The sequence below is a fragment of the Giraffa tippelskirchi genome, chromosome 7, assembly GCF_054371585.1.
Source record: "Giraffa tippelskirchi isolate mGirTip1 chromosome 7, T2T-mGirTip1v1.2.pri, whole genome shotgun sequence".
Classification (NCBI taxonomy): Eukaryota; Metazoa; Chordata; class Mammalia; order Artiodactyla; family Giraffidae; genus Giraffa; species Giraffa tippelskirchi.
The window spans coordinates 13,724,750-13,749,471 of NC_137281.1; the positions used below are offsets into that span (position 1 = coordinate 13,724,750).

The 24,722-nt window shown below is 49.7% G+C and overlaps 4 protein-coding genes across 4 annotated transcripts; 2 read left to right on the forward strand and 2 right to left on the reverse strand.

Moving 5' to 3' along the window:
- Window positions 1-3,118: 3,118 nt before the first annotated feature.
- On the reverse strand, window positions 3,119-4,600 carry LOC145514183 (interferon lambda-3-like). Its single transcript, XM_081511396.1, has 6 exons — window positions 4,591-4,600; window positions 4,300-4,487; window positions 3,950-4,027; window positions 3,494-3,637; window positions 3,305-3,388; window positions 3,119-3,217 (listed from the first exon to the last, which is right to left on the reverse strand). The coding sequence occupies exons 1-6, from the start codon at window positions 4,598-4,600 to the stop codon at window positions 3,119-3,121; spliced, it is 603 nt and encodes a 200-aa protein (XP_081367522.1).
- A 3,580-nt stretch (window positions 4,601-8,180) lies between these two features.
- On the reverse strand, window positions 8,181-9,935 carry LOC145513712 (interferon lambda-4-like). Its single transcript, XM_081510712.1, has 6 exons — window positions 9,908-9,935; window positions 9,463-9,641; window positions 8,977-9,048; window positions 8,748-8,891; window positions 8,445-8,519; window positions 8,181-8,279 (listed from the first exon to the last, which is right to left on the reverse strand). The coding sequence occupies exons 1-6, from the start codon at window positions 9,933-9,935 to the stop codon at window positions 8,181-8,183; spliced, it is 597 nt and encodes a 198-aa protein (XP_081366838.1).
- Window positions 9,936-18,475: 8,540 nt separating this feature from the next.
- Window positions 18,476-19,941, forward strand: LOC145512292 (interferon lambda-4-like). The gene is made up of 4 exons (XM_081505893.1): window positions 18,476-18,523; window positions 19,074-19,145; window positions 19,603-19,677; window positions 19,843-19,941. Exons 1-4 carry the CDS (start codon window positions 18,476-18,478, stop codon window positions 19,939-19,941), a joined length of 294 nt encoding a protein of 97 aa, XP_081362019.1.
- A 2,701-nt stretch (window positions 19,942-22,642) lies between these two features.
- Window positions 22,643-24,124, forward strand: LOC145514184 (interferon lambda-3-like). Its single transcript, XM_081511397.1, has 6 exons — window positions 22,643-22,652; window positions 22,756-22,943; window positions 23,216-23,293; window positions 23,606-23,749; window positions 23,855-23,938; window positions 24,026-24,124. Exons 1-6 carry the CDS (start codon window positions 22,643-22,645, stop codon window positions 24,122-24,124), a joined length of 603 nt encoding a protein of 200 aa, XP_081367523.1.
- The last annotated feature ends 598 nt before the right edge of the window (window positions 24,125-24,722 follow it).

The following is a 24,722-nucleotide window of genomic DNA, read 5'->3' on the forward strand; positions in this document are numbered from 1 at the left end:
CAGGGGGCTCTCCTCCTCTGAGGTCTGAACTTGTAGAAACATGAGTCTGAGCAGTTGTATCTTTGATTAAAACTCTGCAATGACTCCCTGTGTGTCTTACAGAAAAATCCAAAATTAAAAATTTCATAGACACCAAAGGCCAAGGCCCTGGTCCCGATCTGCCTGTCTAACCTCTCACTCCCAGCCATCCCTCTGAGGAGTTCTGGACTCCAGCACACTGGCCTTCTTTCTGTTTCTCAAATTTTAATAACCAGCATCCTCCCCAGACTGAAGTTCCTGGGAGGACGGGGGCCTGTGGCTCTGTATCCACAATACTGGCAAATAACAGGCAACTAGGAAACACCATCTGTGTCGAATGAGTGGACGAATGAATGGCGGCAGAGATGAATAAATGAAACTTTCGAAGAGAGGTATCCCTAAGTTCTTTTCTTTAAAAAAATTTTTAAAAATTTTTTATTATTTATTTATTTGACTGTGCTGGGTGTTAGTTGAAGCACATGGATCTTCTATCTTCGTTGGAGTATACAGGATCTTTAGATGTGGCAGTCGAACTCTTAGTTTCGGCATGTGGGATCCAGTTCCCTGACCAGGGATCAAAACCGGACCCCCTGCATTGGGAGCAAAGAGTCTTAGTCACTGGAGCACCAAGGAAGTCCCCTTAGGTTATTTTCAGATGAAGAAATCTAGAGGCCAGGAAAGGTAAATATATTACAACAAGTCACTCAGCAGATAAATGTCCCATCTGGGTATCAAATTCAGGTCCAAGTTCAAAGTCAGACTTCCTCTACTCTCACTATCTCAGAATGATTGCTCCCACTAGTAAGTGTAACACTACTTAATAAATGAAAATGAACTGACACCAGGAGAAAAGAATACCACCAGAGTCACGGGGTTTGCAAACATGGGGACTCATAAGTGGCAGGACCAGAGTATTATAACTGGGAACTTTGACATGTGTGATCCCCAGATCCCTCAGGGAATGAGACTTGCTTAGGTGGGGAGATCCAAGAGTGACAGATTCATAGAATCCCCCAAAGGCATTGAAGATTCAAATCAGAGGACCAGCCCTGTAATGGTCAGAGGAACCCACGCAATTATGAAGTAAGACTGGTTCCTGGTATGTGGGGGTCATTGACCAAAGCGACCCAGGAATCAAGTCTTCTGCTGACCACCCGAGATGATACTCTGTGGCCGTGCATCCCGCACAAATGGATGCATCCAGGGAATGTCTTCTGGTCTTGGGGAAGAACTAGTGTCTCTTGTACCCACTGTGGGTGGGTCAAGGTTCAGTCCATGGTGGCAGAGAAGCCATCTGCTGGTGCTCTACCCATTCCAATATTCTTGCCTGGAGAATTCCAGGACAGAGGAGCCTGGTGGGCTACAGTCCACGGAGTCACAAAGAGCTGGACACAACTGAGTAACTAGCACTTATTTCAGTCTTCCCAGGTGGCACTAGTGGTAAAGAACCCAACTGCCAACGCAGGAGACATAAGAGACGCGGATTCTATCACTGGGTCAGGAAGATCCCCTGGAGGAGGACATGGCAACCCGTTCCAGTATTGCTGCCTGGAGAATCCCATGGACAGAGGAGCCTGGCAGGCTACAGTCCACGGGGTCGCAAAGAGTCAGACACGACTGAATCGACTTATCAGCACAGTAACAGTAAGGCGAACTCCATCAATAGATGCTAAAACAAATGGGTCAGAGTTTGAGAAGTGAAAGGGATTTACATGGTATCAAAGTCTCCCCACATCCTTATTTACTCCAAAGAGAAAAGTAGTAACTGTACAGTGGAGAAACTTGGCAGGCACCATCTGAAAAAATAAAAATAAGAAAAACAAGAAGTCGTTAAATTCTGGAGGATATCATGTACTTAGAGCACAGCTCCCCTTGTACTGGCTACCTCTCAAATACACGATAGCTACATGTGATCTGGAGACCATACTGAACAGCTCAGCTTAAATGGACCCCACTGTTTGAGATTTCTCATCCTGTATAGTAATGAATGTTCTCATTATTAAGGCATTTTTAGTTAATATTACTTTACTTAAAATGCATTCTAGGGAATTCTCTGGTGGTTCAGTGGTTAAGACTCTGTGCATCCAATGCAAGGGATGCACGTGTGATCCCTGGTCGGGGAACTAAGATCCCACATGCCGAGTCATGGCTTAAAAAAAAAAACAAACACTAATAATAATGAAAATTTAAAATAAATTAAATTAAAAAGAAGAGGTTTAAAAAAGAATGCTTTCTAGTGACACTGTCACACCATCACATAGGTACTGTGGGAGGATCGATAATGGCCCCCAAAGACGCCCACCCCCCCATCTCTGACCTATGAATAAATCCTATTACACATGCACGTGTAATTAAAGGATCTGGAGATGTAATTAAGATTTGTGGACTTTGAAATAGAGAGATTATCCTGGATTCCCTGAGTAGACTCAATCTACACACACGTTCTTAGAAGCAGAGAAATTTCTCAGGCTGAAGGTAGAAGAGAAATGTGGCAAAGGGAGAAATGAGAGGGACTGCAAGCATAAGAAGGATTTGAGTCACGATTGCTGACTCTGAGATCTAGGGTCCTCATTAATGGACCAAGAGCTAAGGATGGGCCATCACAGCAAAGGAAATGGAACTTTAGTCTGACAACCATAAGGAACAGAATCCTGCTGACAACTTAAATGAGTTTGAAAGGGGATCCTTTCCTGAGCCTTTGAAACTACCCAGCCAGCCACACTTCGACTTAGCCTGTGAGTCTCACAGCAGAGAAACTACCCAAGCCCACCCAGATTCCTGACCTTTGTAAGTGTGAGATAATGAATTTGTGTTCTGTGGAGTCACTCAATTTGTGAGAATTTGTTATGGCAGCAAAAATAAAAAAATAAAAAAATTCACATACAGAAACACAGAGACACACACCAGAGGAAGTATCATTTTCTCATTGTTTATTTGTACACTTTTTATAAAAAGTAGAAAAATAAACATACTGGGTCTGAGTTTAAGAAATGTCATCCATAAATAAATAATTGTTTGGAGGCAATAAATTAAAAAAACTGGTTTTGATGCATAAAAAATATCTAAGAAGGTAGGACAGGTTGCAGGCGGGTCTCCGGGGTCAGACACACTGGTCTCCACTGGCAACACATTTCAGGTCCCGGGTGAGGAGGCGGAAGAGGTTGAACATCACAGAGGCTTCGAGGCAGTCCTGGGACTCCTGAGGGGAGAGAGGGATGGCTCAGTATCTCCCACGCCTGGGATCCCAGCTGCCCCAGACATCAGTTTGCCTTCTCTGCTCACTCACCTTCTTCTGGGCCTCCTGGAGGCGGTGCAGCCAGTGGTGGAGGCGGCCCCGGGGCCTGGGGCCTGCTGTGGGCTGAGCTGGGACCTGTGGGCAGAGCAGAGAGGGGTGAGGCTGTGAGGCGGAGCCGGGGACCGAGGGGGACGTCCGGCCGGTCAGAGCCCAGACCCGGCCCGGGGCCCCAGCACTCACACAGGCCTGGAGCTTGGAGTGGATGTGCTGCAGCGTGAGAAGGGGCTGCTCCAGGCTGGGGCCCAGGGATGAGTTAGCCATGGCCTCCAGGACCGTCAGTGTCAGGGCCAGCTCTGCCTCCAGAGCCACGGGGCGCTCCCACACCTGAGGAGGAGACAGAAGACACGTGAGAGCTGCACGTGAGAGAGGGACAGGTGAGGGGACAGGGGAGGGGACAGGGGAGGGGACAGGGGAGGGGGGCAGGGGAGGGGACAGGGGAGGGGACAGGGGAGGGGGCAGAGGGAGGGGAAAGTCAGGGTCAGGTGACAGACACAGTCCACGTGGTTGGCTGAGGGGAAGCGGTGGGTGAGGACTGGGGAGGGCAGGGAGAGAAGGACAGGTGAGAAGGAGGAGGTGAGGGGGCACCTGCAGAGCCAGAGCAGGTGAGGGCAGGTGGGCCTGACTCTCCCAACTCACCTGCAGGTGCTTCAGGTCCCGGGACCTGGGGAACAGGCGGGAGCTGCAGTCCCAGTCCTTCTGCAAGGGCGAGTCTTCCTAGAGAGCAAGGACAAGGTCGGATCACAGCGAGAGGGACGGAGGGGGGACCCCAGGGAGACCGGAGGATGGTCAGCAACAGAGGAGGGGAGGTCAACTTCCCAAAGGGTGGTAGAGGCTCATCCAGTGCAGGACAGGAGATCGCCCACTGCAGGGAGGGGGGAGGTCAGCCCCGTGGAGGGAGGGCAGACCCGCCTGCAGCCCAGGTAGTCTAGGAGCCCACAGGAGGGGGATGGGGGCTCACCCACTGCAGGAGGGGTGGGGAGACTCACAAAGGCATCCTTGGCCGTCTTGAAGGCCTGCAGCTCTTGAGGGGACAGAGACTTGAACTGGGCCATGTGGCAGCCCCTGGCAGGTGGGAGGGCCCTGGGGGCAGGGGACACAGGAACTGCTCCTGCCCTGCTCAGGGCCACGGTCATCAGCATCAGCACCAGCATGAGCGTGCAGTCCGGGGCCATGTCTGGTTAAGGAAGGGTAGAAAGGTGAGGGGAGGGAGGGCGTCAGGGAGTGAGGGTGCAGGCTCTGGGGAGGTGAGGGTCCCAGACAATGACGTGGGGGCTCACCCAGCTTCATTCCTGCTCTCTGGTCTCTGTCAGAATGGGGGATCAAGTGTCCACTCTGAGGCTGTTGCCTGGGATCTCAGTCTTGTCTGGCGTCTCTGACTTCAGCCTCCTCTTCTGGATCTCGGCTCGTTGCTCCGTTCGTGTCTCTGAACTTCCAGCTCCGTCTGGTCTGAGGTGTAACTGCTGCCTGAGCTCCATGGTGGAGCTTTTAGCCTGTGCAGCTGGGCAATCCCAACTGATGTAGGAAAAGTGAAAACACAGGTAAAGGCTGACAGTGGCCACCAGGGGAGGCCCAGTCTGGGAAAGCCCAGAGCAGGGCGGAGCCAGTGAGCCAGGTGAGCAACTGAGCGAAAGATAAAATGACATCGATTCATAGTAATGATGTAATGAGTGAGTAATGAAGACAAAATCAGGACGGGAACAGCTTCATCTCCACAAGGGATGTGTGTGTGGGGGGTTCTCCTGCAGGGACCAGGCTGATTTAGGACTGGGTGGGGAGGGGACAGAGGGATTTTCTCTTTTGCAGATGCCCCAGTGCAGGAAGTAGAAGGAAAAGGCATCTATAGGAGGTGTTTCCACGAACAACCTGGATCTTCCAAGAGGGAGGCTTTTCAGAGGATGGGAGAGGATCCAGGGGTGCTGTTGAGGGTGGGGAGAGTGGATCAGAAAGGCAAAAACACTCTGGAACTAAGAGAGGAGACCAGCTCCTCCCCACCTGGTACTGACAGTGACAGAATGGGGGAGGGGCGGAGCCTGCACTAACCTGTTCTCTGATTGTCAGGCACAGGAATAGGAGGATCTGCTATGAAATTGGGGTGTGACCAAGACTTCAGGGAAATCAACTGGGTTTGAGAAAAATGACTTCATTCATTCACTAAGTAATTACTCACCCCCTCCCTCACTTTGGGTCAGACCCTTTTAAGGTGCCAGGAAGAGATCACTAAAAAAAAAAAAGGCATAAAACAATCCTTCATGGAGTTTTTTTTTTTTTTTTTTTTTACAAGAAAAAGGTATCAGAGAGTATGGGATGGGGGGATTAGGCATGTGGGATGTATTATGTTAGATAACATTAGATAATGAAAATGAAAGAAATGAACCAGGGTCGAGAACCAAGTGGAAGAGAAAGTTTGCATTAAATAAGGTAATGAAATGACACTTCAGGGCAGACCTAAAGGAAGTGAGGGAGGGAGCTCTGTGGAGACCTGAGAGGGAGGCTTCTAAGAAAAGGGAACAGTCAGTGCAAAAGGAAAAGAGAGAGAACCTCCTCCTTTTGTGAGCTTGTCTATGTCTCTGCTGCAGTGTGGTCTTGAATACTCACGATAGCACCAAAGACATCCATGCTTTAATCTATATTTCAAATACAGAAGACAGAGGGTGGGGTTGGGGGACCCAGAGAGGTTAAGAAAGTTGTTCATGGTCACACAGCAAATAACCAGTGAGGGCAGGATATGAACTGAATTTTGTCTGAAACCAGAAAATAGCCACTGCACTCAGCAGCCCCAGTGTGGTTAGGTCTCCTGGACTTGGAGGGAGTTGGATTTTTCCAATAGAAGGTGTGGAGTCCTTTTGACTATTCCTCCCACCCACTCTTTCCTTCATTAGTAATTCCAGGGAGAGGGTGGACCAAAGTCTTCAGCTGGGAATATCTTTGAACACTAATGCATAATAATGTTTCCAAAGCAACAGCAGGGATGTGCCCAAGGCACCTACCAGTGTTCTGGTCAGTTCTGTCAGTTGCAGGGACCTTACCCCACTCCAGTACTCTTGCCTGGAAAATCCCATGGATGGAGGAGCCTGGTAGGCTACAGTCCATGGGGTCACTAAGAGTTGGACACGACTGAGCGACTTCACTTTCACGTTTCCCTTTCAGGCACTAGAGAAGGAAATGGCAACCCACTCCAGTATTCTTGCCTGGAGAATCCCAGGGACGGCGGAGCCTGGTGGGCTGCCGTCTATGGGGTCGCACAGAGTCGGACACAACTGAAGCGACTTAGCAGTAGCAGTAGCAGTATATCAGGGGAGGAGACATTGCTAAAAGGAATCCTGAAAACTGACAAAATACCTCAAAATTCTTAAACGACACAGTGCTTCTCTTACAAAGGAAGTTCAGGGGAGTGGTTAAGAGCTTGGGAAGAAAGTGAAAGTGTTAGTCCAATCACGTCAGATCTTTTTGAACTCTTGAACTGTAGCTCACCAGGCTCCTCTGTCCATGGGATTCTCCAGGCAAGAATACTGGAGTGGGTTGCCATTTCCTCCTCCAGGGGATCTTCCTGACCTAGGGACTGAACCTGGGTCTCGTCTGTTGCAGGCAGATTCTTTACTCTCTGAGACACCAGGTAGGAGCTGGGAGCTGGAGATAAAGATTCTGGGGTTCAAACCAGGCTCTGACCATCACTAATTGTGTGACCTTGGGAAACAGGCTTTGTAGCTGTCCATAAAGATTGTTCATCCACAGGTTCAGACTTTTTTTTTTGCCCCTGCTGCTGCTGCTAAGTTGCTTCAGTCATGTCTGACTCTGTGCAACCCCATAGTTGGCAGCCCATCAGTCTCCTCCATCCCTGGGATTCTCCAGGCAAGAATACTGCCCCACAGTGGGGCAAATAGGATCTTAATTCTCGAACCAGGGATCCATCTCAAGCCCCCTGCACAGGAAGCCCGGCATCTTAACCACTGGACCACCGAGGAAGTTCCTTGACAATATTTTAAAGTCCAATTGTTTTGCATTTATATGTGTGATGATTTAATGGAGATCAATTATTACTGCCATTCCATGACTTCAGCTGGAAGTTTCAGAAACATTATTTCAGTGTATATTACTCACTGCAAGAGAAGTGCAATAATGCCATGGCATGGATGAGAAAACTGAAACAAACAGAATTTGTCCAGAGACACAACTATGAAGTGTCAGGGACAGAACTGAAACTCAAGTCACCTGATTTCCCTGTCACAGCATTTTGTGATCAGCAGCCCCCCTCACAATGATCACAGGAGAAACAATCAATAGAAATGCAAAAAAAATATTTAATAATTGGCAATAAATTAACAACAGAAGACAGAATAGCAAATACACACAGAAACATCATCAATACAAAACACACAAGTTATGGAATTAAAATAAAAAAAAAGCAAACTGCTTCTCAGAAGGACTTTTGGCCCCTTCACTACCCAGTCCCTCAGGAAATGAGGCCTCCCCAGCCGGAGCTCCAAGAGTCACAGATTCATGGACTCTCAAGGCGACCACTGAAGGTTCAAAGCTGGGATTGGAACCTGTCATGGGACAGGGGTTCCTGTAACTACAGAAGTAGAACCTGGTCCATGGTCCGAGGTGGTGGTCAGCGACCAAGGCAGACACGGACTCCAGTCTTTTCCTGGGAGGTTCTTAGGGCAACGCATCCTACAGGAATATCGCTGGTTTGGGCGGGTGGGCAGGGGGTGGGGGTGGGAGGAATCCTCCTGTCTTTAGGGAAAGGGCGCTTCTGGCACCAGCGCAGGCGGCTGAGAGACCCCTTGGTTCAGTGAGACCACGGAGGAGGGAGCGCCCGCAGCCAGGCGCTCTGAGCGCTCCGGGTCCAGGCGGAGCGGCGGCGGCATTACAGACAAGGCCCCGGGCGCGCCACTAGCCGCAGGTCCCACGCGAGCAGGTGCAGGAGGTGGAAGATGACGGTGGCTTCGTGGCACCGAGGCGAGTCCTGCAGCCCGGGAAGGAGACAGAGCGAGGTTGAGTCAGGAATTTCCTTCCTGAGAGACACCCCCCCTACTCCAGACCCTCAGGGCTGCAAGCCCGGCCCCCGCCCCGTCTCCACCTCCCGCGGTCGTCCCTGCGGTCCAGCCGCGCTCCCGCCGGCTCCACTCACAGCTCCGCGAGTCTTGGGACGCCTCCCGGGCCGCCGCGGGGACCTCCTCCAGGAGCCTGGCCGGGCCAGCTCGAGCTGGAGCGGGGAAGGAGGTCAGCGAAGGCGGTGGAGACCCGAGCCTCCCCTCCCCTCCCCGGTGACTCGGGCCCTCACCGGCCGCAGAGCAAAGCCGGGAGGATGCGAATCGTGTCCGTGCCCGTCTCCGGGCTCAGTGGGACAGATTCGCAGTGGGGGTCGTGGCCCTGAGACCAGGGGTGCCGAGAGAGCCGGGAGCGGCGCGGGGCCAGGCCGCCGAGCACTCACGCAGGCCGCCACGTCCCGCTCTGCGGCCGCCAGCAGCTCCAGGGTCTGCCCGACGCCAGGGAAGAGCTCGGGGCTCGGCAGGCTGCTCAGCACGGCCTGGGCGTCGGCGAGGTCGCGGGCCATCCGGCGGAGCATCGCACAGGACTGCGGGGACCGGGCTGGAGTTAGACGGGGCGGCGCCCGAGCCTCCCCCCACCACACACACAACCCTGCCGGCCTAGAGCCTCACCGACGGCCGGAGAGGGTTCCTCTTCGGGCGGATCGAGCAGTTTTGGGGCCCCCAGCTCAGCGTCTCTTCTTCCTGCGGGACAAGAGCTAGGGTGATGCAGGGCCTCCTGGCCAGGGCCCCTGGAGCACTGGGACGTCGAGGATTCTTAGACGTGGATCAGAACTGGTCAGGACGGTGGTGTTTTTCGTGTCCCGAACCAGGCTGCTCTCTGATGAGTGAGCTGAGCTGAAAGGCACCCGCACTCTGTGTGCCAAGCCTGCGCCTCGACGTTGAGCCGAGTCCGCCTGGAGGGAGCGTCCCATCTGTGATGCTCTTCAGGGTCTTGTATGACCGACCAGCAGAGCCTCAGGGAAGGGGTCGGGGGTCACAGTTCTGGACTCTGAGATCCACCATGACCTATTAGACTCTAGTTCGCCAGGGCCCCTGGGGACAAAGACTGGCATCTCTGAGCCCGACCGTGCCAGGGGGCCTCTGAGCATCACTTACATATCGGTCCCTCAGCGCCTTTACAGCCAGCAGCGCCCGGGGGTCCAAGAAGCGATAGTGTGAGAGGAGGCAGCGCTGAGGCTCAGTCACGTCGTCGGGGTCGGCAGCCACACCCACAGTCGCCAAGACCCACAACCCCACGACCACTGCGGCTGTGCCACTCTGCCCCATCTCTGTTCCTGCTGGAAGCAACAGATGTCAAGGAGCCCAAAGAGAAGGCCCTGAGTCCAAGCCCCTGCCTCTGGTTAGACTGGCACAAGGACTGCCGCTCACAGCATGGACACTGATCACACCCGGGGCGGGGACAGACAGGGAGGGTCCTGACACCCCTCCTACCCTCAGCTCTCTCCCCTCACTCCTCACCTGCACTGTGTCTTCCGTGCCAGGCGCTGCAGCAAGGCCTGTCTTCCACTGTCCTCTGGGTGGTGTCCAGAGTGATGCCCACCCGGGTCGCTGGTGACTGCACCCTCCATGGTGGCTTTTAAGTGTTTCAACTGGGACCAGTGAGCAACCGGGCTTCCCTGGTGCAGGGTAAGCTTTCCCAACGTCAGTGCTAGCCATTGATCGGCCCAGAGGGTTGTAGGCAGGGATGTGAGGACTTTAACCCACAGTGGGGCAATGCCAGCAATGATGCCACCCCAGCTGACTGCCAACACTTCCAGTCCCTTCCTGTATCCTTTCACTTTCATCACCCTGGGTGTCGTTATCTCTTTTCTATAATGCCGATTAGCTCTTATACAGTTACTAGGCCCTGTTTCAAGGTACTGATACATACTCATCTCACTTAATGTTCAAAAAATGACACTGCAAAAATTGTTCTATTATACCTCCAATCTGCAAATGGGAAAACTATGGCACGGTAAGACGAAGGAACTTCTCCAAGATACGCAGTTCATAATCGGCAGAGGCAGAATTTGAATCCATTCTCAAACCAGCTTCAAAGCTTGATCTCTAAGCCATAACTAACCGCCCCCCACCACCAATATCTGATTTAGTGCCTCCTCTCTTTCCTTTTCTGTCCTCATTTAATTCTGTTCCTCTTTCTTCCCACTCTATTCACCTCCCCTTTTGTCTCCACCTCTTTGGTCCTGTTTTTGTCTCTGTCAGGAACTTCATTTGTTTCTTATTCCTGTTTCTCACAGAGAAATGGAGTATTTCCTGCCATATCAATAGACAAGGATGTCATAGCCATCGGTGATTCCGGCCCTCCAAATGTGAATTTCTGAGCCCAGGAAGGAGAAAAACATCCGACAGCCATCAAGCTGTAAACACTCCCTACAGTGAACTCTGAGGAACTAGGAATACAGACCCCAGATAGTGGAGATGCATATGAAAGGAATGGTTTCAGAGAGTCCAGACGCTTCCACCTTTGCATACAAGGAAAAGCGCTAAATTCCTTGACTTGTGGTATCTGATTTTCTTTAATTCACAAGAATACTTTTGATGTTCAGACTACCTGCCCCTTGATGCAAATTTCAATGTAACCTGACTCCCTCCCCCTCCCACCTCCTCCGAGTAGTTCTCCCAGGACTACTTGAGATGCTACCTCCTGGACTTAAGTCCTGAAAATTTCCACCGAATAAAATGTAACTCAACTTTTAGGTTGTGACTAGTTTTTTAGTCAACATCACAAACATTCAAGTATCTCTGTTTCTGTGTGTCTCCGTCAGTCTCTGTTTTGATTTAAAAATAAAATCTACTGGGCTTCCCTAGTGGTTCAGTGGTAAAGAATCGCCTGCCAATGCAGGGGATGTGGGTTCCATCCCTGGTCTGGGAAGATTCCGCATGCTGAGGGACAACAAAGCCCATGCACCGCAACTACTGAGCCAGGGCTCTAGGGCCCATGCTTCGCAACAAAAGAAACTATTGCAATGAGAAGCCTGCACATTGTAACTCGAGAGTAGCCCTCACTGGCTGCAACTGAAGAAGGCCTGCAACAAAAACGCAACAGAGCCAAAATAAAAATAAATAAAAGGGACTTCCCTGGTGATCCAGAGGCTAATACTCTGGGCTCCCAATGCAGGGGGCCTGGGTTCGATCCCCGGTCAGGGAACTAGGTCTCACATGCCACAGCTAAGACCCTGGTGTAGCCAAATAAAAAAATAAAAATATTAAATAAATAAATAATAAAACCTACTACTTTTCCTGGTAAAATTAGTAATGCGGGGCCATTGGATAATGCCTGAAAAGTAGAGACATGCGTAAGGGAGAAAAAGAAAAATCTGTAAATTCACCACCCACCTCACCCTGTCTCCTCTCACCCCAGCTCTGGAACAATTTTTCCAATGTATAGAAATGTTACATATATTGATTTGTGTGTATGTTTTCTGATTATTGAAGTAACACATTTGTTATAAAGATTCAGACAATTAAAAAAACATACAACTTGGAGAGTTAAAAAAGTCTTTAATCCCACTGCCTGGAGGTAATCTTTTTAGCAGTTAGTTGCTAATCCTCCTTTTTTTTTTCTTTTTTCCTCTATGAACAATTTCTGCTAAGTTGGAGCTAGTCTGTATACAGTTTGGTAGCCTGCTTACCATTGTAATGTAATGTGTCTTGCCATTATCTCTCATTTGCATTCCCCCACATCTTTAATTATACTGTATCAGTGAGGTCCCCTGCAGGAAACAGATGGCCTAATCAATTTAGGCTAATTTGAAGTGGTTTAATACCAGGAGTGTTTACCAAGGGATTGGATGGTAAAGGGAGCAGAGGAGGAGTAGTTCAAGGTCTTGGGGCCCAGCCGGTGTGGGGCTGTCATCCCCAAGCCTGAAGAAAGCGGATAGGGGAGGGAGGGATTACCTGCCCTGGGAAGCAGAGAGTCATACACACAGGTGGAGGAAAAGAGAAGTAAATACAGTGACTATTCTGCTTCCCCACTCTCAGGCCCTATTACCAGGCTCCCCACTGGCTGCACTCAACAGAAGCCAAAGGCCAGCTTCTGGGGCCCAAAGGAGGCTAGAGAAGTGAGAAGAATGAACTTGGAGGGGCAGATGGAAGAAAATTTGCATGTACTACTAGCAAGGCTTCCAATCTAATGGGATTATTGAATAACCAATCCCAAACTCCTATTGGTGGGCATTGATATTCTTTCCAGTCTTTTGTTAAAGTCACGCTTCTTAAGACTAGGGGAGAGAAAGGGAGTAACTTTTTCATTCTTTTAATGGTGTCTGTCATAGAGCTGAAATTTTGAATTTTTCTAATTCATCAATTTTTTTTTCTTCTGTGTCTTGTGCTTTCAGCGTATATAAAAAATCATCACCACGGTTCCCTAGATTTTCTCCTATACTACATTATAGGAGTTTTATAGTTCTGCACTTTACATTTAGGTCTCTGATATATTTTAAGTTAATTTTTGTGAAAATGTGCAAAGTCTGCATCTAGGTTTATTTATTTATATTTATTTTTGGCCACACTCTGAGGCATGCAGGATTTAGTTCTCGGACCAGGGATTGAAACTTTGCCCCCTGTATGGAAGCTCGGAGTCTAAAGCACTGGACCACCAGGGAATTCCCTATCCAGTTGTTTCAATACTATTTGTGGGAAGACTCCTTTCTTTACTGAATTGCCTTTGGTCCTTTCTCAAAAATCAATTGACTGCATTTGTGTGGGTCTATTCCTGGGCACTGTCTTCTGTTACATTGATTTATTTATCTTTTCACTAATAACAGAGTCTTGATTATTATAGCTTTATAGTAAGTCTTAATGTGAGACTGTCAGTCCTCCAATGTTGTTTTTCTCCTTTAATACCGTGAAAGCTACTCTGGGTCTTTTGAGTTTCTGTTTAAACTTTCACTTTGTCAATATCCACAAATTATCTTTCTGGAACTTTGATTGGATTGCATTGAATCTATAGATTAAGTTAGGAAGAACTGACATCTCGACAATATTGAGTCTTCCTATCCATATTCATAGAAGAGTTCTATTTTTAGATGTTCTTTTACTTCTCTCATCAGAGTTTTATAGTGTTCCTCATACAGATTTTGTTTATATTTTGTTAGATTTGTATTAACACTTAAGTATTTCATTTTTGGGGATGCTGAATGTAAACGGTATTTTTAATTTCAAATTCAAATTGTTCATTGAAAGTAATAGGCTTTTGTGTATTAATCTTATATCCTGCCACCTTGCTGTAATCGCTTATTGATTCAGAAATGTGTTTTTTTTCCCAGAAACATGTTTTTAAAGACATAAAATTAAATACACAGGACTATTAAGAAAACTGATTATATTGAAACACAGTTACCAAAACATTGAAGTAAATTTGCAATAAGTGATACATATGCCTCTTTATCAATGATCTAAGTACAAGATAGACCAATAGGTTTAACAACTACTATACTTTTGAGGTAGTAATAGGAGTAAACGATATTGCAAGACATGTGTCATATCTGTAATATGCTATGAAATATCTGTGCCTTCTTTTATGACAAAGTCACAAGTTCTGCTAATATTATTGTAGTTTGTTGCTTACATTCATAAGGGAAAGAAATGCTAAATTTCAGTTAGAGGTTAGTGAAGAAGGAGATGTAACTTTCTCCCATGCAAGCTCACCCTCCCCTGAATCCTACTGTAGGGGTGGTTCATGAACCCCAGTTTAAGCCGGACTTTAAATAGAATAAAGTAGATCTATATGTATTGACTTGGAAAAATCTTCAAGACATAGAGTGAAAAGAGGAAATTGTTGAGAACAATACACATGGTATGACACTCCTCGTGTTTAGATATACTAATACATGCAAAAGCAATTCACTGGAGAAAAAAAAAAAAATAGCTCTTTCAAAAACAAGGCTGGGCTTCCTTAGTGGCTTAGTGGTGAAGAATCTGCCTGCCAATGCAGGAGACACCTGGTTTGATCCCTGGCCTGGGAAGATTCCACATGACCCAAACCAACTAAGCCTGTGCACAATTATTGAGCCTGTGCTCTGGAGCCCAGGAACCGCAACTACTGAAGCCCCCACTGAAGCCCCCTAGAGCCCCTACTCCACAGCAACAGAAGCCACCACTATAAGAAGCCTATGCACTGAAATGAAGAGTAGATCTCACTTGCTGCAACTAGAGAAAGTCCGTGAAGTAATGAAGACCAGACATAGCTAAAAATAAGTAAATGAATTAATTAAAAAAACAATGCTGGATAAATTGGACATCCATAGGCAAACAATTGGGAAAGACTAGAGATCTCTTCAAGAAAATTAGAGATACCAAAGGAACATTTCATGCAAAGATAGGCTCGATAAAGGACAGAAATGGTATGGACCTAACAGAAGCAGAAGATATTAAGAAGAGGTGGCAAGAATACACAGAAGAACTGTACAAAAAAGATCTTCACGACTCAGATAATCACGATGGTGTGATCACTCACCTAGAGCCAGACATCCTGGAATATGAAGTCAGGTGGGCCTTAGAAAGCATCACTACGAACAAAGCTAGTGGAGGTGATGGAATTGCAGTTGAGCTATTTCAAATCCTCAAAGATGATGCTGTGAAAGTGCTGCACTCGATATGCCAGCAAATTTGGAAAACTCAGCAGTGGCCACAGGACTGGAAAAGGTCAGTTTTCATTCCAATCCCAAAGAAAGGAAGTGCCAAAGAATGATCAAACTACCGCACAATTGCACTAATCTCACGTGCTAGTAAAGTAATGCTCAAAATTCTCCAAGCCAGGCTTCAGCAATACGTGAACTGTGAACTTCCAGATGTTCAAGCTGGTTTTAGAAAAGGCAGAGGAACCAGAGATCAAATTGCCAACATCTGCTGGATCATCAAAAAAGCAAGAGAGTTCCAGAAAAACATCTATTTCTGCTTTATTGACTATGCCAAAGCCTTTGACTATGTGGATCACGATAAACTGTGGAAAATTCTGAAAGAGATGGGAATACCAGACCATCTGACCTGTCTCTTGAGAAACCTGTATGCAGGTCAGGAAGCAACAGTTAGAACTGGACATGGAACAAGACTGGTTCCAAATAGGAAAAGGAGTACGTCAAGGTTGTATATTGTCACCCTGCTTATTTAACTTATATGCAGAGTACATCATGAGAAACGCTGGGCTGGAAGAAGCACAAGCTGGAATCAAGATTGCTGGGAGAAATATCAATAACCTCAGATATGCAGATGACACCACCCTTATGGCAGAAAGTGAAGAAGAACTAAAGAGCCTCTTGATGAAAGTGAAAGAGGAGAGTGAAAAAGTTGGCTTAAAGCTCAATGTTCAGAAAACTAAAATCATGGCATCCAGTCCCATCACTTCATGGGAAATAGATGGGGAAACAGTGGAAACAGTGTCAGACTTAATTTTGGGGGGCTCCAAAATCACTGCTGATGGTGATTGCAGCCATGAAATTAAAAGATGCTTACTCCTTGGAAGGAAGGTTATGGCCAACCTAGATAGCATATTTAAAAGCAGAGACATTACTTTGCCAACAAAAGTCCGTCTAGTCAAGGTTATGGTTTTTCCATTGGTCATGTATGGATGTGAGAGTTGGACGGTGAAGAAAGCTGAGCACCGCAGAATTGATGCTTTTGAACTGTGGTGTTGGAGAAGACTCTTGAGAGTCCCTTGGACTGCAAAGAGATCCAATCAATCCATCCTAAAGGAGATCAATCCTGGGTGTTCATTGGAAGGACTGATGTTGAAGCTGAAACTCCAGTCCTTTGGCCACCTCATGCGAAGAGTAGACTCATTGGAAAAGATCCTAATGCTGGGTAGGATTGGGGGCAGGAGAAGGGGACGACAGAGGATGAGATGGTTGGATGGCATCACTGACTCAATGGACATAGGTTTGGGTAAACTCTGGGAGTTGGTGATGGACAGGGAGGCCTGGTGTGCTGCAATTCATGGGGTCGCAAAGAGTCGGACACGACTGAGCTGACTGAACTGAACTGAAGGCAAACAATGAACCTTGATCTGAAACTCACAAGAAAATAAAAATTAACTCAATATGGAGCACTGATTTAAATGTAAAACATAAAGCTATAGAAGTTTTAGAAAAATTTAGGAAGACCATCTTCAGGGTCTAGAGGTAGACAAAGGGATTAATCCAGAAAAGGAAAATTGATCAACTGAATTTGATCAAAAACTTTTGCTCTGTGAAAGACCATGTTAAGAAGATAGAAAGGACTTCTCTGGTGGTACAATGGATAAGAATCCACCTGCCAATCCAGGGTACATGGGTTCGATTCTGGATCCAGGAAGATCCCACATGCCTGGGAGGAACTAACCCTGTGCTCCACAACTACTGAGCCCATGCTCTAGATCCAGTGAGCCACAACTACTGAGCCCAAGTGCTGCAACTACTAAAGTCCATGTGCCTAGAGCCTGTGCTCCACAACAAGCCACTGCAATGAGAAGCCAGAGCACTGCAACCAGAGAGAGCCCTTGTGAAGCAATGAAGACCCAGCACAACCAAAAATAATTAATTAATTTAAAAAGAAGACAGAAAGATGAGCTAAAGACTGGGAGAAAATATTTGCAAACCACTCATGTGATGAAGGACTAGTATCTTGAATAGATAAAGAACTCTCAAAACTCAACAGTAGAAAAATTAAACAATCCATTTGGGAAATGGGCAGAAGACATTAAGAGACATTTCACCAAAGAGTGAAAGTTGGGAAATAAGTATATGAAAAGATGTTGGACATTATTAGCCATTAGAGAGATGCAAATTAAAACCACAATGAGATACAATTATACGGCTATCAGAATGCCTAAAAAAATAGTGACAACATCAAATGCTAGTGAGGATACGGGAAATTGATCACTCATTGCTGGTGTAAATGCAAAATGGTATAGCCCCTCTGGAAAACAAGGTTGGTCATTTCTTAAAAAACTAAACATGCAGGGCTTCCCTGGTGGTTCAGTGGTAAAGAATCCACCTCCCAATGCAGGAGGCATGGGTTCAATCCCTGGTCTGGGAAGATCCTACATACTGTGGATCAACCAAGCCTGTTAGTTGGTAGTTGGTAAAGGACTACATATCATTTAATAGAATGTTATTAAATAATATTTATTCATTTACTAATTATAAAATATTGTTCATTTGCTGTTGAAAATTGGAATTGCAGACATTTTTTTCTCAACCATTGTTAACAATAATTATAGCTGATACAGCTGAGCACTTCCTGAATGAAGAATCCCATGGACAGAGGAGTCTGGCGGACTACAGTCTATGGAATCACAGAGTCAGACACAATTGAAGCAACTTAACACGCACACACACGAAATAATACTCTAAGGAAGACAGAATTTTTCTAAGACTCAGATGGGGGAAAAAGCTGAAAAACAGAAGGGAGGGATATTTGTGCAAGGAAAGAGAAAGAAAAAACAGAGAGAAGACAGGATGTAATGACAAAAGAGAGTGATGGAAGACCAAGCGTTAGAAACCCTAGTATGAGCTCCTGGAGGGCAGGCACTTGCATTGGTACCTCTGCGAAGCTTGCAACTTCCAATTGAAGGCAATGGAGTGCTTTCAGTTCATCACTAGAGAGCAAAAGAAAGATAAACACACAGAAAAGACAGAGTCCAGAAAGCAAACAGTAGCAATTGGCTCAGGAGCAAGGGTCAGGCAGAGTCATCGCTGGCACTGGCCAAAGATGGGTAAAGTCCACACACACTGGCCACTGGCCAGTGGCCAGCACTGATGTTGGGAAAGCTTACCGTGCACTGGGGAAGCCCGGTTGTTCACTGGTCCCAGTTGAAACACTTAAAAGCCACCATGGAGGGTGCAGACACCGCTGACCCAGGTGGGCACCACTCTGGACACCACCCAGAGGCCAGTGGAAGACAGGCCTTGCTGCAGTGCCAGGCACCCAAGACACAGTGCAGGTGAGAAGTGAGGGGAGAGAGCTGAGGGTAGGAGGGGTGTCAGGACCCTCCCTGTCTCTACCCCTGGGTGTGATCAGCGTCCATGCTGTGAGGGGCAGCCCCTGTGCCAGTCTAACCAGAGGCAGGGGCTTGGACTCAGGGCATTCTCTTTGGGCTCCTTGACACCTGTGTCCTCTAGCAGGAGCAGAGATGGGGTGGAGTGGCACAGCCATAGCACCCGTCGGGCTGTGGGTTTTGGTGACTGTGGGTGTGGTGGCATACCCCGACGTGACTGAGCCCGGCACTGCCTCTTCTCACGTTATCGCTCCTTGGACCCCTGGGCGCTGCTGGCTGTCAAGGCACTGAGGGACCATATGTGAGTGATGCTCAGAGGCCCTGTTCCCCCCGGACCCCCCGAACCTGGGCCCTCCAGGCTCAGAGACACCAGACTTTGGCCCGAGGGGCGCTCGTGTTCTAGCGTCCAGCAGGCACATCTCTGATTTCAGGGTCCACAGCTGTGACTCTGACGTCTTCCCGGGTGTCCCGTGGTTGGCCGTATGGCCTTGGTGAGGGTCACAGAGGGGCGCCCCTTCCAGGAGGACTTAGCTCCACGTCAAGGCGCCGGCTCCACACAGGGAAGGCAGGAGCATTACAGCTCCGCTCGCTGAACAGAGAGCAGCCTGGTTCGGGACACGAAAAACACCACCGTCCCGACTAGTCCTGATCCACGTCCAGGAATTCTCGACGTCCCAGTGCTCCAGGGGCCCTGGCCAGGAGGCCCTGCTTCACCCTAGCTCTTGTCCCGCAGGAAGAAGAGACGCTGAGCTGGGGGCCCCAAAACTGCTCGATCCGCCCGAAGAGGAACCCTCGCTGGCCATCGGTGAGGCTCGAGGCCAGCAGGGTTGTGTGTGTGGTGGGGGGAGGCTCGGGCGCCGCCCCGTCTAACTCCAGCCCGGTCCCCGCAGTCCTGTGCGATGCTCCGCCGGATGGCCCGCGACCTCGCCGACGCCCAGGCCGTGCTGAGCAGCCTGCCGAGCCCCGAGCTCTTCCCTGGCGTCGGGCAGACCCTGGAGCTGCTGGCGGCCGCAGAGCGGGACGTGGCGGCCTGCGTGAGTGCTCGGCAGCCTGGCCCCGCGCCGCTCCCGGCTCGCTCTGCACCCCTGGTCTCAGGGCCACGACCCCCACTGCGAATCTGTCCCACTGAGCCCGGAGACGGGCACGGACACGATTCGCATCCTCCCGGCTTTGCTCTGCGGCCGGTGAGGGCCCGAGTCACCGGGGAGGGGAGGGGAGGCTCGGGTCTCCACCGCCTTCGCTGACCTCCTTCCCCGCTCCAGCTCGAGCTGGCCCGGCCAGGCTCCTGGAGGAGGTCCCCGCGGCGGCCCGGGAGGCGTCCCAAGACTCGCGGAGCTGTGAGTGGAGCCGGCGGGAGCGCGGCTGGACCGCAGGGACGACCGCGGGAGGTGGAGACGGGGCAGGGGCCGGGCTTGCAGCCCTGAGGGTCTGGAGTAGGGGGGGTGTCTCTCAGGAAGGAAATTCCTGACTCAACCCCGCTCTGTCTCCTTCCCGGGCTGCAGGACTCGCCTCGGTGCCACGAAGCCACCGTCATCTTCCACCTCCTGCACCTGCTCGCGTGGGACCTGCGGCTAGTGGCGCGCCCGGGGCCTTGTCTGTAATGCCGCCGCCGCTCCGCCTGGACCCGGAGCGCTCAGAGCGCCTGGCTGCGGGCGCTCCCTCCTCCGTGGTCTCACTGAACCAGGGGGTCTCTCAGCTGCCTGCGCTGGTGCCAGTAGCTCCCTTTCCCTAAAGACAGGAGGATTCCCCCCGAAACCAGCGGTATTCCCGTGGGATGCGTTGCCCTAAGAACCTCCCAGGAAAAGACTGGAGTCTGTGTCGGCCTTGGTCGCTGACCACCACCACGGACCATGGACCAGGTTCTACTTCTGTAGTTACAGGAACCCCTGTCAATGATAGGTTCCAATCCCAGCTTTGAACCTTCAGTGGTCGCCTTGAGAGTCCATGAATGTGATTTTTGGAGCTCCAGCTGGGGAGGCCTCATTCCCTGAGGGACTGGGTAGTGAAGGGGCCAAAAGTCTTGAGAAGCAGTTTTTTGTTTTTCTTTAAATTCTGTAACTTGTGTGTTTTGTATTGATGATGCTTCTGTGTGTATTTGCTATTCTGTCTTCTGTTGTTAAATTATTGCCAATTATTAAATATTTTTTGCATTTCTATTGGTTGTTTCTCCTGTGATCATTGTGAGGAGGGCTGTTTTTCACAAAATGCTGAGACAGGGATCAGGTGACTTGAGTTTCGGTTTGTCCCTGCCACTGCATAATTGTGTGTCTGGACAAATTGCTTCTCTTTGAGACTCAGTTTTTTCATCTATGCCATGACATTATTACACTTCCCTTGCCGTAATATACATTGACATAATGTTTCTGAAGCTTCCAGCTGAAGTCACAGAATGGTCTTAATAATTGGTCTCTGTTAAATCACCACACACACAAATGCACAAAAACTGTACTTCTTTCATTTGTCCTGACCTGTGGATGGGCAACTATTGTAGCCAAGTGCAAAGGCTGTTTCCCTAGGTCACATAGGTAGTGATCAGAACCAGGTTTGAACCCAGAATATTTAACTCCAGCTCCAATGCTCCTAACCACTCCACTGAACCTCCTTTCTAAGAGAAACAGTATTTGGGAATTTTCAGATGAACAGTCAATTTTCATGATTCACTGTTGTAGGAATATCTTCTCCCCTGATATAAGGTGCATGCAATTGACAGAAACTGACCAGAACACTGGTAGGTGCCCAAGGCACATCCCTGTGGTTGCATTGGAAACATGATTATGCATTGGAGCTCATAGATATTCCCAGATGAGGGCTGTGGTCCACCCTCTCCAGGACTCCACACTTTCTGTTGGAGAAATCCATTCCCTCCAAGTCCAGATCTAGCCATACTGGGGCTGTTGAGTGCAGTAGTTACCTGTCTGCTGTCAGACAAAATTCAGTTCACATCCTGCCCTCACTAGGTATTTGCTGTGTGACCTTAAACAACTTTCTTAACCTCTATGAGTCCCTGCAGTATCTTCTGTATTTAAAATGTAGGTAAGCATGGTGCTTACACGAGTACATGGTGCTATCACGAGTATTCAAGACCACATTGCAGCAGAGAGAGACAGGCTCACGAAAGGAGGAGGTTCTCTCTCTTTTCCTTTTGCACTGACTGTTCCTTTTTCTTAGAAGGCTCCCTCTCAGATTTCCACAGAGCTCCCTCCCTCACTTCCTTTAGGTCTGCCCTGAAGTGTCATTTCATTACCTGATTTAGTGTCAACTTTCTCTTCCACTCTACTCTCAACCCTGGTTCATTTCTTTCATTTTCCATTATCTGATGTTATCTAACATAATACACCCCACATGCCTAATCCCCTCAACCCATACTCTCTGGTACCTTTTTCTTGTAAATAGCTCCGTGAAGGATTATTTTACATCTTTTTTTTTTTTCAATATTGTTTCCTTGGCACCTTAAAGAGGGTCTGACCGAAAGTGGGGAGTGAATAATTACTTAGTGAATAAAGGCATTTTTCTCAAACCCAGATGATTTCTCTGAAGTCTTAGTCACAACCCAGTTCCCTCTGTGACTGACAGAGAACAGGTTAGTGCAGACTCCATCCCTCCCCCATTCTATCACTATCAATAGGTGGGGAGGAGCTGGTCTCCTCTCTTAGTTCCAGAGTGTTTTTGCCTTTCTGACCCCCTCTCCCCACCCTCAACAGCACCCCTGGATCTTCTCCCATCCTCTGAACAGCCTCCCTCTTGGAAGATCCAGGTTGTTCATGGTAACACCTTGTACAAGTGCCTTTTCCTTCTACTCCCTGCACTGGGGCATCTGCAAAAGAGAAAATCCCTCTGTTCCCCGCCCCCCCCCCGCCCCAGTCCTAAATCAGCCTGGTCTCTGCAGGAGACCCGCCCTTGTGGGGCTGAAGCTACTCCAGTCCTGATTTTGTCTTCATTACTCACTTCCTCGGAGGTGAGTACGAATCAATGTCAGTTTCTCTTTCGCTCAGTTGCTCACCTGGCTCACTGGCTCCACCCTGCTCTGGGCTTTCCCAGTGTTAGCCTGTAGCTGTGTTTTCACTTTTCCTACATCAGTTGGGATTGCCCAGCTGCACAGGCTAAAAGCTCCACCATGGAGCTCAGGCAGCAGTTACACCTCAGACCAGACGGAGCTGGAAGTTCAGAGACACGAACGGAGCAACGAGCCGAGATCCAGAAGAGGAGGCTGAAGTCAGAGACGCCAGACAAGACTGAGATCCCAGGCAACAGCCCCAGAGTGGACACTTGATCCCCCATTCTGACAGAGACCAGAGAGCAGGAATGAAGCTGGGTGAGCCCCCACGTCATTGTCTGGGACCCTCACCTCCCCAGAGCCTGCACCCTCACTCCCTGACGCCCTCCCTCCCCTCACCTTTCTACCCTTCCTTAACCAGACATGGCCCCGGACTGCACGCTCATGCTGGTGCTGATGCTGATGACCGTGGCCCTGAGCAGGGCAGGAGCAGTTCCTGTGTCCCCTGCCCCCAGGGCCCTCCCACCTGCCAGGGGCTGCCACATGGCCCAGTTCAAGTCTCTGTCCCCTCAAGAGCTGCAGGCCTTCAAGACGGCCAAGGATGCCTTTGTGAGTCTCCCCACCCCTCCTGCAGTGGGTGAGCCCCCATCCCCCTCCTGTGGGCTCCTAGACTACCTGGGCTGCAGGCGGGTCTGCCCTCCCTCCACGGGGCTGACCTCCCCCCTCCCTGCAGTGGGCGATCTCCTGTCCTGCACTGGATGAGCCTCTACCACCCTTTGGGAAGTTGACCTCCCCTCCTCTGTTGCTGACCATCCTCCGGTCTCCCTGGGGTCCCCCCTCCGTCCCTCTCGCTGTGATCCGACCTTGTCCTTGCTCTCTAGGAAGACTCGCCCTTGCAGAAGGACTGGGACTGCAGCTCCCGCCTGTTCCCCAGGTCCCGGGACCTGAAGCACCTGCAGGTGAGTTGGGAGAGTCAGGCCCGCCTGCCCTCACCTGCTCTGGCTCTGCAGGTGCCCCCTCACCTCCTCCTTCTCACCTGTCCTTCTCTCCCTGCCCTCCCCAGTCCTCACCCACCGCTTCCCCTCAGCCAACCACGTGGACTGTGTCTGTCACCTGACCCTGACTTTCCCCTCCCTCTGCCCCCTCCCCTGTCCCCTCCCCTGTCCCCTCCCCTGCCCCCCTCCCCTGTCCCCTCCCCTGTCCCCTCCCCTGTCCCCTCACCTGTCCCTCTCTCACGTGCAGCTCTCACGTGTCTTCTGTCTCCTCCTCAGGTGTGGGAGCGCCCCGTGGCTCTGGAGGCAGAGCTGGCCCTGACACTGACGGTCCTGGAGGCCATGGCTAACTCATCCCTGGGCCCCAGCCTGGAGCAGCCCCTTCTCACGCTGCAGCACATCCACTCCAAGCTCCAGGCCTGTGTGAGTGCTGGGGCCCCGGGCCGGGTCTGGGCTCTGACCGGCCGGACGTCCCCCTCGGTCCCCGGCTCCGCCTCACAGCCTCACCCCTCTCTGCTCTGCCCACAGGTCCCAGCTCAGCCCACAGCAGGCCCCAGGCCCCGGGGCCGCCTCCACCACTGGCTGCACCGCCTCCAGGAGGCCCAGAAGAAGGTGAGTGAGCAGAGAAGGCAAACTGATGTCTGGGGCAGCTGGGATCCCAGGCGTGGGAGATACTGAGCCATCCCTCTCTCCCCTCAGGAGTCCCAGGACTGCCTCGAAGCCTCTGTGATGTTCAACCTCTTCCGCCTCCTCACCCGGGACCTGAAATGTGTTGCCAGTGGAGACCAGTGTGTCTGACCCCGGAGACCCGCCTGCAACCTGTCCTACCTTCTTAGATATTTTTTATGCACCAACTACCTCCACTGGATTATTGGCTCCAGACTCCTATTTTTTTATAAAGCCCCTAAATTATATTTATTCTTACACTTTTTATACAATGTGTGAAAATAAACTAGTTGCTCATGACATTGACCTTGTTTATATGTGTCTGAATATGTGACTGCATATGTGGCAGGGGGAATGGGAAGAGAGAAATGAAGAGAATATGAAAGAACAGGGACTTGCCTGGTGACACAATGGAAAAGAATCTGCCTGTTAGTGCAGGGAATGTGGTTCAGTTCCTGGTTGGAGAGAATTCCACGTGCCATGGAGCAGCTAAGCCTGTGGGACACAGCTACTGAGGTAGCACTCTACAGCTTACATGTTGTAGGCCCTTGAGGCGCAACTACTGAAGTACATGCACGCAGGGCCTGTGCTTAGCAACAGAGAGACCACTGCAATGAAAAGCCCATGCACTGAAACAAAGAGTAGTCCGTTTTCTGCACCTAGAGAAATAATGCATGCAACAATAAAGACCCAGCACAGCCAAAAATAAAGAAGTAAATAATTTTTAAAA

Bases quoted from the DNA above. Each gene is read 5' to 3' on its own strand.
- LOC145513712 (XM_081510712.1), bottom strand. From the start codon at position 9,935: ATGGAGGGTGCAGTCACCAGCGACCCGG. The intron at 8,892-8,976 runs GTGAGGCTCTAG...CGGTCCCCGCAG, and splicing joins GGAACCCTCTCCGGCCGTCG to TCCTGTGCGATGCTCCGCCG. The intron at 8,520-8,747 runs GTGAGTGCTCGG...TCCCCGCTCCAG, and splicing joins AGCGGGACGTGGCGGCCTGC to CTCGAGCTGGCCCGGCCAGG.
- LOC145514183 (XM_081511396.1), bottom strand. The intron at 3,638-3,949 runs GTGAGTTGGGAG...TCTCCTCCTCAG, and splicing joins GGGACCTGAAGCACCTGCAG to GTGTGGGAGCGCCCCGTGGC. The intron at 3,389-3,493 runs GTGAGTGCTGGG...CTCTGCCCACAG, and splicing joins ACTCCAAGCTCCAGGCCTGT to GTCCCAGCTCAGCCCACAGC.
- LOC145512292 (XM_081505893.1), top strand. From the start codon at position 18,476: ATGGGGTGGAGTGGCACAGCCATAGCACCCGTCGGGCTGTGGGTTTTG. The intron at 18,524-19,073 runs GTGACTGTGGGT...CTTGTCCCGCAG, and splicing joins CCGTCGGGCTGTGGGTTTTG to GAAGAAGAGACGCTGAGCTG. The intron at 19,678-19,842 runs GTGAGTGGAGCC...CCCGGGCTGCAG, and splicing joins GTCCCAAGACTCGCGGAGCT to GACTCGCCTCGGTGCCACGA.
- LOC145514184 (XM_081511397.1), top strand. The intron at 23,294-23,605 runs GTGAGTTGGGAG...TCTCCTCCTCAG, and splicing joins GGGACCTGAAGCACCTGCAG to GTGTGGGAGCGCCCCGTGGC. The intron at 23,939-24,025 runs GTGAGTGAGCAG...CTCTCCCCTCAG, and splicing joins TCCAGGAGGCCCAGAAGAAG to GAGTCCCAGGACTGCCTCGA.